The sequence below is a fragment of the Neophocaena asiaeorientalis genome, unplaced genomic scaffold, assembly GCF_003031525.2.
Source record: "Neophocaena asiaeorientalis asiaeorientalis breed wild unplaced genomic scaffold, Neophocaena_asiaeorientalis_V1.1 scaffold26, whole genome shotgun sequence".
Lineage (NCBI taxonomy): Eukaryota > Metazoa > Chordata > Mammalia > Artiodactyla > Phocoenidae > Neophocaena > Neophocaena asiaeorientalis.
In genome coordinates, this window is record NW_020173108.1 from 4,449,988 (window position 1) to 4,468,097 (window position 18,110).

The 18,110-nt window shown below is 38.6% G+C and overlaps 1 protein-coding gene across 2 annotated transcripts in view; it reads right to left on the bottom strand.

Annotated features, from left to right (window-relative positions):
- KCNN2 (potassium calcium-activated channel subfamily N member 2) overlaps positions 1–18,110 on the bottom strand; it is a 173,998-nt gene that overhangs the window by 11,179 nt on the left and 144,709 nt on the right. For both annotated transcript variants that reach the window (XM_024743366.1, XM_024743367.1), the window contains one exon: positions 15,481–15,591. In XM_024743366.1, the coding sequence (XP_024599134.1) occupies positions 15,481–15,591 (111 nt within the window). The remainder of the gene's footprint in view (positions 1–15,480; positions 15,592–18,110) is intronic.

Below are 18,110 nucleotides of genomic sequence, written 5' to 3' on the forward strand. Positions count from 1 at the left end.
GGCATGAAAGTAACACTGCCAAGACTTACTGCAGCTGATGGAAGGTGTGAATACTTCCTAGTGAGACTTCAATCACTTGCTTTCTTGACACTTTCAAGTCTTCAAAGATTCCTGCAAGTTGGTAAGTCCTCTTCCTTGCTCACAAGACAAGAACTGATGACCCAGAGCTTTCACTTGTGCTTAGCTACTTATTCTGGGAAGTTGAGTCATTTAATTCTTTTGAGTGATCGATAAAGGGTGTCTCACAAGGAGAGCTGCAGGCTAGAGGGGGGCTGGGTGGAGGAAGACAACTTTTTAAAGACAGGCAGTGTGGTGGGGTAAGACAGAACAGTGAACTGGGCTGCAGAAATGGGTTCTAAGTTCTTGACTGTGGACCAACCAAGTCAGGTCAAGGAGACAAGCTAACCTGGCAGGATTTTAGTTTCCTCTAACATGAGAAGGTTAGAGAGAATCATTGTTAAACTCCTTTTCAGCACTTAGATTAACAATAAGGAAGAGTATTATAATTTACCAAAACTATGGCCCAAGTATGTATGTGTATTTTTTCACTTTAGTAGAGAAAACATCAGGTTGGGTGGCTGATGGTGAACCCTTTTTCATGGCGCTGAGTTTTCTTTTTGAGTGAAATTGTATGGCTAGAACCCACTCTAAGAAAATGGCTGGTTTCTGAAGACTGCTTTTAGTTGTGACTTCCTCTGGATATTCATTAGACTCTGCATGGAGAACATTCTCCAACCAACAGAAAGACGAAACACGGGGTGTTGAGCACCAGCGGTGCATGTAAGTGACTTGTCCGCAGTGAAGTTAAGAGGTGTTCCAGTGAACTCTTGCTCTTCGTTCTTACGGAATCATTTCTCTTCCTCACAAGGTAAGAGTCACCATTCAGAAGGCTCTTCCATCTGACACCGGTCTCCTTTGCAGAGGTAAGGAACTGGAGGTAGTGTAATTTGCTGAGGTTGGAGGACCTTGCTTTTATTTTTAATTAAAACATTTTTATTTTATATCGGGGTATAGTTGATTAACAATGATGTGTCAGCTATCGGTGTACAGCAAAGTGATTCAGTTATAACCGTTCAAGTATCCATTCTTTTTCAAATTTTTTTCCCTTTTACGTTATTACAGAATATTGAGCCGACTTCCCTGTGCTATGCAGTAGGTGCTTGGCGGTTATCTATTTTATAGGCAGTAGTGTGTACATGTCAGTCCCAAACTCCCAATCTATCCCTCACCCCCACCCTTTCCCCCTGGTAACCATAAATTCGTTCTCTAAGTTGCTGTTTCTGTTTTGTAAATAAGTTCATTTGTATCATTTGTCTTTTAGATTCTGCATATAAGCGACATCATGTGATGATATTTGTTTTTCTCTGACTACTTCACTTAGTATGATAATCTGCAGGTCCATCCATGTTGCTGCAAATGGCATTATTCCATTTTTTAATTTATGGCTGAGTAATATTCCATTGTTTATCTGTACCACATCTTCTTTACCCGTTCCTCTGTTGATGGACATTTAGGTTGCTTCCTTGTCTTGGCTACTGTAAACAGTGCTGCGATGAACATTGGGGTGCATGTATCATTTTGAATTATGGTTTTCTCTGGGTATATGCCCAGTAGTGGGATTGCTGGGTCATATGGTAGCTCTATTCTTAGTTTTTTTAAGGAAACTCCAAGGAAACTCCATACTACTCTCCACTGTTTTACCAATTTATATTCCCACCAACAGTGTAGGAGGGTTCCCGTTTCTCCACACCCTCTCCAGCATTTGTTGTTTGTAGACTTATTGATGACGGCCGTTCTGACCTGTGTGAGGTGCTACCTCACTGTAGTTTTGATTCGCATTTCTGTAAATAATTAGTGATGTTGAGCATCTTTTCATGTGCCTCCTGGCCATCGGTATGTCTTCTTTGGAGAAATGTCTATCTAGGTCTTCTGTCCACTTTTGGATTATTTTTGATATTGAGGCACATGAGCTGTTTGGAGATTAATCCCTTGTCAGTTGCATCATCTGCAAGTGTTTTTCTCCTATTTTATGGGTTGTCTTTTCGTTTTGTTTATGGTTTCCTTTGCTGTGAAAAAGATTTTGAGTTTAATTAGGTCCCATTTGTTTATTTATTTCCATAACTCCAGGAGGCAGAGCAAAAAAGATTTTGCTGCAATTTATGTCAAAGAATGTTCTTCCTATGTTTCCTCTAAGAGTTTTACAGTGTCTGCGCTCACATTTAGGTCTTTAATCCATTTTGAGCTTATTTTTGGTGTTAGTGAGTGTTCTAATTTCATTCTTTTACATGTAGCTGTCTAGTTACCCCAGCACCGTTTATTGAAGAGACTGTCTTTTCTCCATTGTATATTCTTGTCTCCTCTGTCATAGCTTAATTGACCATAGGTGTGTGCGTTTATTTCTGGGTTTTCTATCCTGTTCCATTGATGTGTATTTCTGTTTTGGGGCCGGTACCATACTGTCTTGATGACTGTAGCTTTGTAGGAGGACCTTGCTTTTAAAGAGAGAGGAGTGCGAAGTGACTAGCCAGCACTGCCTGGGGTTGGGACAGGCCCTTCCCTGCTAGCAAGGAGAAGGGCTGGCTACTGGACGTCTCAGCTCTCTGAGCAGATATACTGCCTGGAGGACTGGTAAGGGCCTTGGTATATCCTCCCTCCCTGGTTTTATCAGCTCAAGACACAGAGTAAGAACCTAGAACACAGACCAGCGAGGCACTGAGAAAACTGGGTAAGAAGTGATGAGACAAGAACACAGCAGTTCAACATAGCAGTGTTTGTTTGGAATAGAACACAGCAATTAATTTTGGTTTGGATTCTCATCTAAAGTCTATAAAATTTTCAAAGGTGATCCAGTGCTTGTCCTTAATGTATTTTAAATGATTCTTTTTCTTTGGGACGGTGGGGGAATGGCTGGAAGGGCGTAGGGAACCTCAGTTTCAGAGTGTACTGCTGTGGGCGATAACCCCTGGACCTTATATTGTAGGATTCGTATTCACTAAACATGCAATGTAGATGACAGGCTGAAAAATAATTGACTCCTCATCTGAAAATGAAATCCCTACAGCTGCTTTTAAGAACTGTGAAATATATCCATGTATGGCGAAACATCCCCTTTCTAACTAACTAACTAACTCCCTTTCAACTAACTCCCTTTCAAATACAGGAATAAATCTCTCAAAGCATCTTATTTAACTGCTACTTTACTTTTCAATACAGCAGAAACAAAACAATATATCCAAACATAGAAAAACTTATCCTCTACTGATGATAGTAGATTTGTTTCCTCGGTTCCTCATAGGGTTGAAAGGGAACAGAAGACAGGGTGGAAACATCTCAGTGTTTTACAGGTTTGAAGGACGGGAATTGTTACATGAAAATGCTAATCCAAACTTACTTACAGGGAAAACAGGGGAGAGGAGAAGTAGGTCTGCACATTTGTGATCACTGAGATGAAAGTTTATTTGCAGTTAAGAACCCTGCTCTATAGTCATGTAACAATGTAACTCTGGAGCCCCTGCTCCACTTTCCAGGGCACTTACAAAGTTTTAGAGGTCACGTCATTGTTTCTCCCTAGCTCAGTGCTTTTGGCATAGCTGGTACTAAAAAGTGTCTATGGTGTTAAATTTGGCACCATAGTAATTTGTATCCTAAAAACTTCTAATCATAACCATAGATGCATATTTATCAACCAAAGGACCCTCCTGATACGAAGGGTGTACAGGTTTAAAGAAGAGACCTAGGATCTAAAGGGGACAGAGCATTTCCATTTATTAATTCAACAAATTTATTGAGTCTCTATCACTTGCTAGATACCATGAGAGTTGGTACGAGGGATTCACAGATATCTCTCAATAATTAGTAGCTGTATTATATGTTGCCAATTAATGGCCCAGTGCTACTCTGAAATATAACTTATTTCCTCTACTTCACAGAACAAGGAAAGTGAAAAGTGGGCCCTTTCTTAACAGGAAGCTTCTCTTCCTCTCTCCAGTTCCTGTACCCCCAAAGACACACACAGGGATAAAGGAAAATAACATTTGTTCTACCTCACTAATTGACATGTACACACTGCTATATTTAAAATATTGATCGATAACCAACAAGGACCTACTATAGCACAGGGAACTCTGCTCAGTAGTCTGTCATGACCTAAATGGGAAAAGAATTTGAAAAAGAATAGATACATGTATATGTATAACTGAATCACTTTGCTGTACATCTGAAACTAACACAACATTGCAATCAACTGTACTCCAATATAAAATAAAAATTAAAAAAAAATTAGGGGATTCCCTGGTGGCGCAGTGGTTGAGAGTCCGCCTGCCGATGCAAGGGACACGGGTTCGTGCCCCAGTCCTGGAAGATCCGACATGCCGCGGAGCGGCTGGGCCTGTGAGCCATGGCCGCTGAGCCTGCGCGTCCGGAGCCTGTGCTCCGCAAGGGGAGAGGCCCGCGTACCGCAAAAAAAAGATTAGTGGTCAACTCAAATGCAAGTCTTTTATCAGAAAAATTTTGAAAGGCATAAAATAATCAGAAATAGTTGAGAAAACAAAGGCCCTAAAAGCCATTTATACTATTAAAAGTAGTAACAGCCACTAGATGCCTTCAACCCTCTTTCATAGGTATAAAGGACATGACATGTTATATTGCTGGCTCCTAGGTAAATATTAAAGCTATAGGTAGTAAGGTAAAATATATTTCTCATGTGAAACAATACTTTCTAAACCACAAAAGCTCTTAAAGCCGATTGACTGTTAACTGAATGTTTGCTTCGTTCAACCCTATATGATACGTACAATTAGAGTTATTTAGCAGGCTACTTTGTTTATAGATTTCCTTTGCTTTCTACTACTTTCTTTTTCTTCGTCTTGCCTCTCCCTTCAGAGGCTTTTCTGAGGCAGGAGAGTTTCTTGCCTCTCATTCTGATAATTACAGTAAAATGTTGCTCTATATGCTGTGGGTGATGCCTCCAGGATGCCTGGGGGACAAAGTCAAGGCCACTAAGCCTGTGCAGCTTAGTAGGCCATCATGTGCTCTCACTGCCCCTGCAGCAGCGGGGCTGGATGTGCTCAGGGCACCAACCTTTCTTACCAGCCCAGTTCTCCTTGAGACCAGGTACCTGTGGCGGGGTGAATGGAACAAGGCAAGGTCAAGAGTTCCATGCATTTATATTTTAACCCACTGGGCTATGTAGCCAAGCAGGATATAAACGTTACACAGTAAATCCTCTAGAATTTCTGTTCACTTGTTAAGAGATATGCAAGAAACAAAATTACATAATTACATATAATTACATAATAGTGTTCTTATTATGGATCTTATTGAGAATTCTTAACAGGATTGGAAACACCCACAGTGGACATTAATATGTATAATTATCCTTCATGGTACATCTAGCGACTTTAAATATTATGCCTGGGTTCTCAAAGTTTCTTTCCAAAATGAAAGTAGCCAGAGAGCCAAACTCCAAGATTTCTTTTTGGTTCAAACCTGAATGAATAGTAATAATAATATATTTCCTAAAACTTTAGCATGGTAAACACATTGCGTCTGTAAGGTCATATGCTACGAATCGATTAAATAGCTGGTTCTGTCTTACTAAGCCTACTGATAAGTTATTGCTATTATGCTTGGATTTTGGAATCCTTAGATTATTTCGGTTACATGGACCTACTGGCCATTTTTGAATTGCAGAGTGTCATGTAAACTTTTGGAATTATATAGGACAATCCTCCATTAATGCTAGTGCCCAGTGAATTGTGTGTTCTACTTTCAAACATAGTATTTTATGTGGTTAATGTAGTCCCACAGAGAAATGATTTCTGTATAAAATTGTTCCTCAAACTTTGTACATGGTGGATAATTTTTCATGGAAATTGTTCAGTTTAGTTAAAACACACACTGGAAGGCTTGGAAGGTTCCATTTCTTCCTGGAAGAATAATCTATCATTTAAAGAAAAGCAATATGAATGTTAAAAAAGTCATATTAAAAGATTTCAAAATGTCTGTGGCCACTATTCCTGTTGACCATCAAAAAACTTCGATGTAGTGTTTCAGGGGATATTTTCATTTTTAATCTGTCATCTTAGTAACTATGTATGGCTTTTAGGTCCTTGTTTATTCTTGGTTATTATCCAGAAATTATTTTAAATTTTTTTATTCAAAAATTCCATAAATAACCAAATGGAATCAATGACACTCATTAATTGATAACTAACTTTGTATAAAATAATACAGAGAGAACCATAAAAGGGCTATTATTTTCGTGTTATATTGAGTATAATAACGGAATGGGAATCATAAACCAGAAATTTATGTTTGATTTTAATGCCATTTTAACATTTGCTTTGGTACTTAGTGACATTTTGCCTATAAAAATAGACCTGTCATCAAGCCTGCTCGAGTGTCTGCCTGCTCGAGTGTCTTTCTCAGACCTATTAGAGACCCTGTTCGCAAGAAATACTTCAAAGTAGCTGCGCTTTTAAGCAATAGTAGTGAGATAACAGAATTAATAAAGCATCATAAGCATGATGGAGAATGTGAATTTTGAAACTAGAACAGTACTTTTTACTGAAAAAGCTTTCTACCAACAATATGACTCCTAATTCAACACTATCTACAGGGAGTTTATCAAATGTATACAAGAACTTACGACAGAAAAGCAGTAACATCAGAAAACCTGATGATTGGGGAAATGAGTTCTAGTCCCAAGAACTAAAGGAAGGTCATCTAGATCCATAGATCTTTTCCGCCAAGCAGGTAGAAACAGAACTTTCATCTGATTTACTGAAGGAACAGCATTGTAAAAGCTTAAAATGATCTGATCCCTGGACTATAGCAGTTAACTCAGAACCCTGACTACATTAGGTCCAAGTATATTTTTGTGAAATGAATACATTATTCCCAGGAAGATGACAATAAATTCAGGATGGTCAAAAAGTATCTGTTAAGGGGACTTGTCCCCGTCTCCAAATCTTTGGGGAATAACAAGCGAAACCAGTGGTTCTCACTGTAGAGGTTTTGTCCCTTTAGGAGACATGTGGCAAAGTCTAGAGGCAATTTTGTTGTCACAAGTTAGGGGACGTGCTGCTGGCATCTAGCAAGTGGAGGCCAAGGGTGCTGCTATACATGCCGCAATGCACAAGAAAGTCCCATACAACAAATATCCAGCCCAAAAGGCCAATAGTGCTGAGGTTGAGGGACCCTCAGCTAAAGTAGCTAAACTGTAAAATCAACCTGGAGTGTCTCCTGAAAGAAACTGGGAGACTTCTGTGATTCTCACATACATCCTCAGCAAAAGCAGTATACAACAATGTTAAATGGTAGATTTTTAAATCAAAGTCCTTGTCTTTTCCAACTGTTAAAATATTTCAATAATAAAGATATGGAATATCAATATCCCAAGGTAAATGTAAAGAAATTACTTTTTTTCCTTCTCAAAATAAAACATGGGGAAATCTGTCTAAATGTGCTAAGTTGTTTTTTAAAAAGTTTTCATTATGTGGATTTTGTCACCAGTTTTTTTTCTATTGAAAAGATTTATCAATACATGGATATATATGGATTATACGCTGTTGTAAGGTATTTTTCTACATAGTATCTTAAGTGTGGCATTAACTTAATTCCTGTGAAAACATAATCGTCATGATAAAATTATTTGGATTATACAAGGGATTTATGGAAGAGATTTTTTTTTTGATATTGCACAACTTCTGATCCTTAAGATACACGAAACATGTACTACAATTTTGGATTCGATCTGGACTAATAATGTAATGTGCATGTATTTTCGTTTCCTAGGATATCTTTGAGGGTTACAAGAACCCCAACCTTCAACTCAGCTCTTTTACCTCTCTCCTTCCACCCTCTGTGTGCTACCCTGTAACATTTAGAAATGTTCACGAATTTAGAGAATGAATTCAGGAACTGAAGAAAATGAGAGAAACCTGTGTAAAGCAGAAGACATTCCAAAGTGGTAAATCCAGGTTGAAAGCATGGTGGCAACTAAGTGTCTTTGATCATCTAGAATTGTGTGGACCTACTGACTGCAATGAAGTCTCAAAATAGTGTCTGATAGATAAGATGTAGAGTGAGTAAAAACACTACAATTAGAATGCTGCTTGAGACCTTTCTTGATTCTTTTATGGGTAAAAAGTATGACAACGTGTTTTGTTATTTCAATGGCAGACGGATCAGATTCCATGTTGAGGAGTGGTTATATAGCAAGATGACTGCTGTAAAATAATTTTGTTATTTTGGTGTCTCAAGTGATTATGAAGAGAGGCTAAAAATTTAGCGTGATACAAATCTTTTTCTTTGTACATGGGATACCTAGCCTCTGGGTCTTGGCTTCCACATTTGTATAATGGCTATGATCCTAGCACTTCACTCAGAACGTTGTAAGGATGAAACAAGTGTGCCAGCCAGCGCTCTAAGGTGACATGCTTAAAGCAGTGGCTGGCACAGAGTGAGAGCTCTGTAAAACCTGTGATGACTGTTTTCTCCTGTCTGGATGCCATACCATTTTCAACATCTCTCTCCCCCTACCTTGGGGTCCTAAAGGTAGTGGGGTTTTTTTTGTCTTTGCAACCCCAGTCTTTAGAACAGTGACTGTCTCACAGAAGCTCAGTAAAATATCAGTTGAATCACCTTCCCATACAATTTTTTATAATACATGGATGGTATATTCTTTCCTACTCAATCCAATATTGGTCTCCTCTTGCATGCTGCAAACTTAAATGTTAAGTATGCCTCTTTTAGCTTTATGTGGTTTATTTTTATACTTGAGTAAATACCAAGGTTTTCCAATTACATCCTGACTGACCTAAAGTTAGGAAGAGTTTATTCTCAATGTGAAGAAATGGAACTGACTCCAAGAATGCCTTCACTTTAAACCATACCATTTCAGCTTCAGAGATCAAAGTAAAAACTATTATTGCCCAACACTGAAAGAAAACAGGAGCCCCGGACAAGATGGCAGAGTAGAAGGACCTGAGCTCACCTCCTCTCACGAAAACACCAAAACCACAACTAACTGCTGAACAACCATCAATAGAAAAGGACTGGAACCTACCAAAAAAGATATTCTACTTCCAAAGACAAAGAAGAAGCCACAACAAGATGGTAAGAGGGGTGCATTTGCCATACAATCCCACTGGGTGGGTGACCCACAAAGTGGAAAATAATTATATCACAGAGGTTCTGAGCCCCACATCAGGCTCCCCAGTCTGCAGGACTGGCATCAGGAGGAGGAGCCCCCAGAGCATTTGGCTTTGAAGGTCAGTGGGACTTGATCGCAGGAACTCCACAGGACTGGGGGAAGCAGAACTGCCACTCTTGGGGGATGCACACAAGGTCTTGTGCACACCGAAAGCCAGGGGAAAAAGCAGTGACTTTGTTAGAGCCTAGAGCAGACCTACCTGCTGCTCTTGGAGGGTCTCCTGGGGAGGTGGAGGGGCAGCTGTGGCTCGCTGCAGGGAAAAGGACACTGGTGGCAGAGGTACTGGGAGCACTCATAGGTGAGAGCTGTCTTGGAGGCTGCCATTTTTGATGCCAAGACCTTGCCCCACCCAAAAGCCTGAAGGCTCCAGTGCTGGGACACCTTAGGGCAAGAACACAGCACCACCCAACAGCAGACAGGCTGCTTAAAAGCTTCCTGAGTGCACAGCTGCCTAAAAATGCACCCCTTGATATGGCCCTGCCCACCAGAGGGACAAGACCCAGCACCACACACCAGTGGGCAGACACCGGAAGCAAGAGGAACCATAATCCTGCAGCCTGTCGGACTGCAAACACAGAAAGTTAGACAAAATTAGACGGCAGAGGAATATGTTCCAGACAAAGGAACAAGATAAAACCGCAAAAGAACAACTAGGTTAAGTGGAGATACGCAAGCTACTTGAAAAACAATTCAGAATAATGATAGTAAAGATGATCCAAGATCGTGGGAAGAGTGGAGGCACAAACCTAAAAGATACATATATGAAATGTTTAACAAAGATCTAGCTAGATAAAGAACAAATAACCAGAGATGAATAGTACAATTACTAAAATGAAAAAATACATTAGAAGGAATCAGTAGCTGAATAAATCAGGCAGAAGAACAGATAAGTGAGCTGGAAGACAGATGGTGGAAATCACTGCGTCAAAGCAGAATAAAGAAAAAGTAATGAAAAGAAATGAGGACAGTCTCAGAGACCTCAGGACAACAGTGAATGCACCAACATTCACCTTATAGGGGTCCCAGGAGGAGAAGAGAGAGAGAAAGACCCTGAGAAAACATTTGAAGAGATAATAGCTGAAAACCTCCTTAACATAGGAAAGGAAACACTCACTGAAGTCCAGGAGGTGCAGAGAGTCCCATACAGGATAAACCCAAGGAGAAACACACCAAGACACATAGTAATCGAATTGACAAAAATTAAAGACAAAGAGAAAACATTAAAAGCAAGAAGGGAATCCCCATAAGGTTATCAGCTGATTTCTCCACAGAAACTCTGCAGGGAGTGTCATGATATATTCAAAGTGATGAAAGGGAAAAAGCTACAATCAAGAATATTCTACCCAGCAAGGCTCTCGTTCAGATTCAATGGAGAAATGAAAAGCTCTGCAAACAAGCAAAAGCTAAGGGAATTCAGCACCACCAGAACAGCTTTACAACAAATGCTAAAAGAACTCTAGGTGGGAAAGAAAAAGGACATAACTAGAAACAAGAAAATTACAAATGGGAAAGCTCATCAGTAAAGGCAAACATACAGTAAAGGTAGGAAATAATCCACACACAAATATCATATCAAAACCAGCATGTGTGTGAAGAGGAGAGTTCAAATGCAGGATACCAGAAATGCATTTGAAACTAAGAGACCAGCAACTTAAAACAATCTTATAGACTGCTATATCAAGACTTCATGGTACCCACAAACCAAAAACCTACAACAGATATACACACAAAAAAGAAAAAGGAATCCAAACACAACACTAAAGATAGTCATCAAATCAGAAGAGAACAAAATGGGAAAGGAAGAAAAAAGACCCATGAAAATAATCCCAAAACAATTAAGGCAATAGGAACATACACAGGATTAGATGCTCCAACCAAGACACAGACTGGCTGAATGGATACAAAAACAAGACCCATCTATATGCTGTATACAAGAGACTCACTTCAGATCTAGGGACACATACAGACTGAAAGTGAGGGGATGGAAAAAGATATTCCATGCAAATGGAAATCAAAAGAAAGCTGGAGTAGCAATTCTCGTATCAGACAAAATAGACTTTAAAATAAAAGATTGTCACACGAGACAAGGAAGGACACTACATAATGATCAAGGGATCAATCCAAGAAGAAGATATAACAAGTATATATGCACCCAACTTAGGAGCACCTTAATACACAAGGAAAATGGTAACAGCCATAAAGGAGAAATCGACGGTAACACAATAATAGTGGGGGACTTTAACACCCCACTTTCAGCAATGGACAGATCATCCAGACAGAAAATCATTAAGGAAGCACAGGTCTTAAATGACACATTGTATCAGATGGACTTACTTGATATTTATAGAGCATTCCATCCAAAAAGAGCAGAGTACACTTTCTTCTCACGTGCTCATGGAACTCTCTCCAGGATAGATCATATACTGGGCCATAAACCCAGCACTGATAAATTCAAGAAAACTGAAATCATACCAAGCATCTTTTCCGACCACAATGCTATGAGATTAGAAATCAACTACAAGGGGGAAAAAAAAAACTATAAAAAACACAAACACGTGGAAGCTAAACAATGTGTTACTAAACAACCAATGGATCACTGAAGAAATCAAAGAGGAAATGAAAAAAAACCCAGAGACAAATTAAAACATGATGATCCAAAAGCTATGGGACACCTTTAACAGGGAAGTTTATAGCAATATAATCTTACCTCAGGAAGCAAGAAAAATCCCAAACAAACAACCTAACCTTACAGCTAAAGCAACTAGAGAAAGGAAAAACAAAACCCAAAGTTAGTAGAAGGAAAGAAATCATAAAGATCAGAGCAGAAATAAATGAAATAGAAACAAAGAAAACAATAGCACAGATTAATAAAACTCAACGCTGGTTCTTGGAAAAGATAAACAAAGTTGATAAACATTTACTCAGACTCATCAAGAAAAAGAGAGAGAGGGCTCACATCAATAAATGAAATGATTGAAATGAAAAAGGAGAAGTTACAACGGACACCAAAGAAATACAAAGGATCATAAGACTACTACAAGCAACTATATGCCAATAAAGTGGACAACCTCAAAGAAATGGAAAAATTCTTGGAAAGGTACAATCTCCCAAGACCTAACCAGGAAGCAATAGAAAATATGAACAGACCAGTCACAAGCACTGAAATTGAAACTGTGATTAAAGAACACCCAACAAATGAAAGTCCAGGACCAGATGGATTCACAGGCGAATTCTATCAAACATCTAGAGACGAGTTAACACCTATCCTTTTGAAACTATTTTGAAAAATTGCAGAAGGAACACTTCCAAACTCATTCTATGAGGCCATAATCACCCTGATAACAGACAAAGATGCCACAAAATAAGAAACTTACAGGCCAGTATCACTGATGAACATACATGCAAAAATCCTCAACAAAATACTAGCAAACTGAACCCAACAGTACATTAAAAGGATCATACACCCATGATCAAGAGGGATTTAGCCCAGGGATGCAAGGATTTTTCAATATTTGCAAATCAATCAGTGTGATATACCACATTAACAAACAGAAGAATAAAAACCAAATGATCATCTCAGTAAATGCAGAAAAAGCTTTTGACAAAATTCAACACCCATTTATGATAAAAACTCACCAAACTCACCAGAAAGTGTGTAGAGAGGGAATATACCTCAACATAAGGGCCACATATGACAAACCTACAGTTAATATCATACCCAATGGTGAAAAGCTGAAAGCATTTCCTCTAAGATCAGGAATAAGACAAGCGTGTCCACTCTCACCACTTTTATTCAACATAGTTTTGGCAGTCCTAGCCATAGCAATTAGAGAAGAAAAAGAAATTAAGGGAATCCAAACTGGAAAAGAAGTAAACATGATATGACATGACACTATACACAAAAAATCCTAAGGATGATACCAGAAGACCATTAGAGTTCATCAATGAATTTGGTAAAGTTTCAGGTTACAAAATTAATACACAGAAATCTCTTGCATTCCTATATACTAACAAACAACTGAAGGTCAGAAAGAGAAATTAAGGAAACAATCCCATCAACCATTGCATCAAAAAGAATAAAATACCTAGGAGAAACCTACCTAAGGAGGTAAAAAACCTGTACTCAGAAAACTATAAGACACTGATGAAAGAAATTGAAGAGGACACAAACAGCTGCAAAAATATACCATGTACCTGGATTGGAAGAATCAATTACTGTCAAAATGACTATACTACCCAAGGTACTCTACAGACTCAATGCAATCCCTTTGAAATTCCCAATTTTCTGCAGTTCTAGAACAAAAAGTCTTAAAATTTGTTTGGAAACACAAAATAACCTGAATAGCAACAGCAATCTTGAGAAAGAAAAATGGAGCTAGTGGAATCAGGCTCCCTGACTTCAGACTACACTACAAAGCTACAGTAATCAAGACAGTATGGTACTGGCACAAAAACAGAAATATAGATCAACAGAACAGGATAGAAAGCCCAGAAATAAGCCCACACACCTATGTTCAATTAATCTACAATAAGGAGGCAAGAATATACAATAGAGAAAAGACAGCCTCTTCAGTAAGTGGTGCTGGGAAAACTGGACAGCTACCTGTAAAAGACTAAAATTAGAACATTCTGTAACACTGTACACAAAAATAAACTCAAAATGGATTAAAGACCTAAATGTAAGACCAAATACCATAAAACTCTTCCAGGAAAACGTAGAACACTCCTTGACATAAATTGCAGCAATATCTTTTAGGATCCACCTCCTAGAGTAATGAAAATGAAAACAAAATAAACAAATGGACCAAATTACACTTAAAAGCTTTTTCACAGCAAAGGAAACCATAACCAAAACGAAAAGACAACACACAGAATGGGAGAAAATATTTGCAAATGATGCGACTGACAAGGTCTTAATCTCCAAAATATACAAACAGCTCGTACAACTCAACAACAACAAAACAATCCAAAAATGGGCAGAAGACCTAAATAGACATTTCTCCAAAGAAGACATACAGATGGCCAGGAGGCACATGAAAAGATGCTCAACATCACTAAGTATTAGAGAAATGCAAATCAAAACTACAATGAGTTATCACACCAGTCAGAATGGGCATCATCAGAAAGTCTACAAACAACAAATACTGGAGACAGTGTGGAGGAAAGGGAACCCTCCTACACTGTTGGTGAGAATGTGAATTGGTGCAGCCCTGTGAACAGTATGGAGGTTCCTTAAAAAGCTAAAAATAGAGCTATCATAAGATCCAGCAATCCCACTCCTAGGCATATATCTGGAGAAAACCATGGTTCGAAAGGATACGTGCACCCCAATGTTCATTTCAGCACTGTTTACGATAGCCAAGACATGGAAGCAACCTAAATATCCATCTACAGACGAATGGATAAAGATGATGTGGGGGCTTCCCTGGTGGTGCAGTGGTTGAGAGTCCGCCTGCCGATGCAGGGGATGCAGGTTCATGCTCCGGTCCGGGAAGGTCCCACATGCCGCGGAGTGGCTGGGCCCGTGAGCGTCGGCCGCTGAGCCTGCGCGTCCGGAGCCTGTGCTCCGCAACGGGAGAGGCCACAACAGTGAGAGGCCCGCATACCACAAAAAAAAAAAAAAAAAAGATGATGTACATATATACATTGAAATATTATTCAGCCATAAGAAAGAATGAAATAATGCCATCTGAAGCAACATGGATGGACCTAGAGATTCTCATACTAAGTGAAGTAAGTCAAAGACAAATACCATAGATGTCACATACATGGAGTCTAAAAAAATGATACAAATCAATTTTTTTTTTTTTGGCGTTACATGTCCCCTGCAACAGCAGGCGGACTCTCAACCACTGTGCCACCAGGGAAGGCCCCACACAAATGAATTTATGTACAAAACAGAAACAGACTCACAGACTTCAAAAACAAACATGGTTACCAAAGGGGAAAGGGGTGGGAGGGGATAAATTAAGGGTTTGGGATTAACATATTCATACTATTATGTATAAAACAGATAAACAACAAGGACCTACTGTATAGCACAGGGAACTCTACTCATTATTCTGTAATAACCTATGTGGGAAAAGAATCTGAAAAAGAATAGATATATGTGTATGTATAACTAAATCACTTTGCTGAACACCTGAAACTAACACAACATTGTAAATCAACTATATACTCCAACATGAAATAAAATGAAAATTTAAGCCAAAGAAAGAAAAAACACTAATATTCCCCTTGAAGATACAAGGGTGGTAACTTACTCTTTTTGTCAGTTGAGTGTCCATCATGAAGTTGTGCACGTGCTTTTCTGCTTTGGTAAGTTCCAGCTTCCTTGCGACCACAGCTACCACCAGGGCTGTGCAACCAGCACCCTGAAAACCAGGAGAGAAAAGAACCCCGAAGAGTTATTATTTTTGGTCTCAAGCACATTAAACAATGTTTTGTACTAAGTACATTACTACAGTTTTAAATCTTCAGATAGGTATCAGTGTCTTCCATCAATATGACAGAAACCGCATGGCCAATACGAACAAGTAACATGCCTTTAGCTTGATGGTAAAAAACTTAAAATAGGTGAACTAAGAACAAATGTGTTTGTATCGAACACATTTTAATCATAAGAAATAAATGGTAAAACAGCAACTTGCTGAACTTTCAGGGACTTAAAAACAGAGCAAATCAGTTATACATGGATATACAAATTAGTGAATTAGCATAAATGTACAGAGAGGAAATAATTATTCTCTAAAAAGAATATTCTATTATCTTCTGTGAAGATAAGACCAGCAGGTCTTCAGGACAATCAACTGTGAAAAGCCAGGAATGGAAATTGATGCATTATGTGCACGACTTCAAACGTGTCCACATGCAAAACAGAAAGGATCACAGTGATCTGAACCTGGACAACAGACATACGTGAAGTGCTGAAGGTCAGGGATAACAGCCTTACTGTTCCAGAGGTTTACCAGCATGAAGAAAGGAATGGGCTACCTTTATTTTGAAAAGCTCAACAGTGGTCCTTTTTTGAATTATAGGCTATTGTGCTGATCTCTTAGGAAGAGTCGTGTGACACCGTATGGTGCCCCAGAGATTAAAGCCTTCCTGCTCCATGATCAAGGTGCATGCATTTTCTACAATGAATACATATTACTTATACAAACAAATTCCAAGTTGTGAGGTATGGGGTCTTCTTGGTTGAAAGACCAGTGACTACATGCAGGGTCAGGAGGCAAGGCTGGGGCACCTACAGGAGGGCCCAGGCGAGGAAGTCCAGATCTCCAGACAGAATCTCAACCTTGGAAGGACCACAGACAATCAAGATTGCCTAGCCGTCTCAGTAGGCAGACAACAATGAGCCACAGGGCACAGGCAGGACCCACAGAAGAGGGCCGCAAACAATGAGACTTTACAATATGTGGGGATCTTTCAACAGACTGGAATCCTTTTAAGCTACTTTTAAATAGCATCCCTTTTATGTTAGCTAAGATGGTTAGGATGCTCACTGTATAGCCATCCAAGAGTCTCAAATTCACACAAGGTAACCTGGTTTTCCTCATTCCCAATAGGTCTAAAAATCATGAGTTATATCTAAGTTTGAGGGAATGGTTATTACTTATAGCATTTCCCTAATATATTATGAATATATTTTTATATCTATAATATTTAAAGACAATATGATATTTAAACAAGCAAGTCAGAAACTTGTATACATAATTTGCTCCTAATTTTATTTTTTAAAAGGAATTCATATTTGTGAAGCAAAGAAATAAGCCCAGCTGTGAAAAGAGCATCTCTCTCAGTGGTTGGAATACCAGTAAGTTATTTAGTTCTTTGTGCTTTCCTGAAGAGTCCACATTTTCTACAATGAATACATATTACTTATACAAACAAATGCTTACACATTTCAAAAATGACAACAGTTTGTAGTTTAAGAAAACATCTAACCTAACCTTTACATATCTTTATTATCCTTAAAAAAACTCAATCTAGGAAAATGATCTTTCTTCATACTTACTTTTGTTTTATTAAATAATTAATTATAATCATCTCCATTTGAATTGATAAATGTAACTCAGCCATTCAGTTACTAACCAAAGAAGGAATCTTTGGTCTCACTGAATGAGTTGTGGCAACAAAACTGGCAGAAGGGACAAGACTGAGGAGAAAGGGAGAAAATAAATACACTTGCCCTGTCTTGCTACAACTGGATAATTACAATCATAGAAACACGGCCTTATTAGTAAGTTGATACTGTTTAAATATAATATTTCCAGAGGGTTTAAATATCCCCCTTCCACCTAGCTCTATGGAGAAATCAGTATCCTCAGAAATGAAGTGGTACTGATGATAGGATCAGAGAAAGAAGCCAGAAGGTATTAGACCTACCTGGTTTAACTGTCAGATTTTGGAGATGAGGCAATTAAGGCAGAGTAAGTGATTATTCCATTATGAACTCAGAGTAGCATTGGTATACTTCCCACCCTTTACCTCATCTCATAGTACTTTTCTGTATATGTAAGATCACATATATTCTTACTTGTGGTCACTTCCGTATTCATGACACAATATGAAGCACTGTATTTCAAAGCAAAACAAGTACTCTTAAGAGTATGAATGTTTAAAAACTGAGGAATATGGTCACCAAAATAAGGCAAAACATTATTCTTATTCTATAACTGGTGCAACTTTTAAATCAGTGTTTTTTAAACTTAAATGTGACTAGAATCTTTTAAAGCTCTCCACGTGATTCCAACACAAAGTCACTGCTTTAAGTGAAGGATGATATGGAAAGAAAATGGCAAACTCCATTACTTACTTTCTAATTTAAACACGAGGTAAAGGTTCTTACCAGAGTCATTTCACTTATGAAGACATTCTGATAAACAAGGAG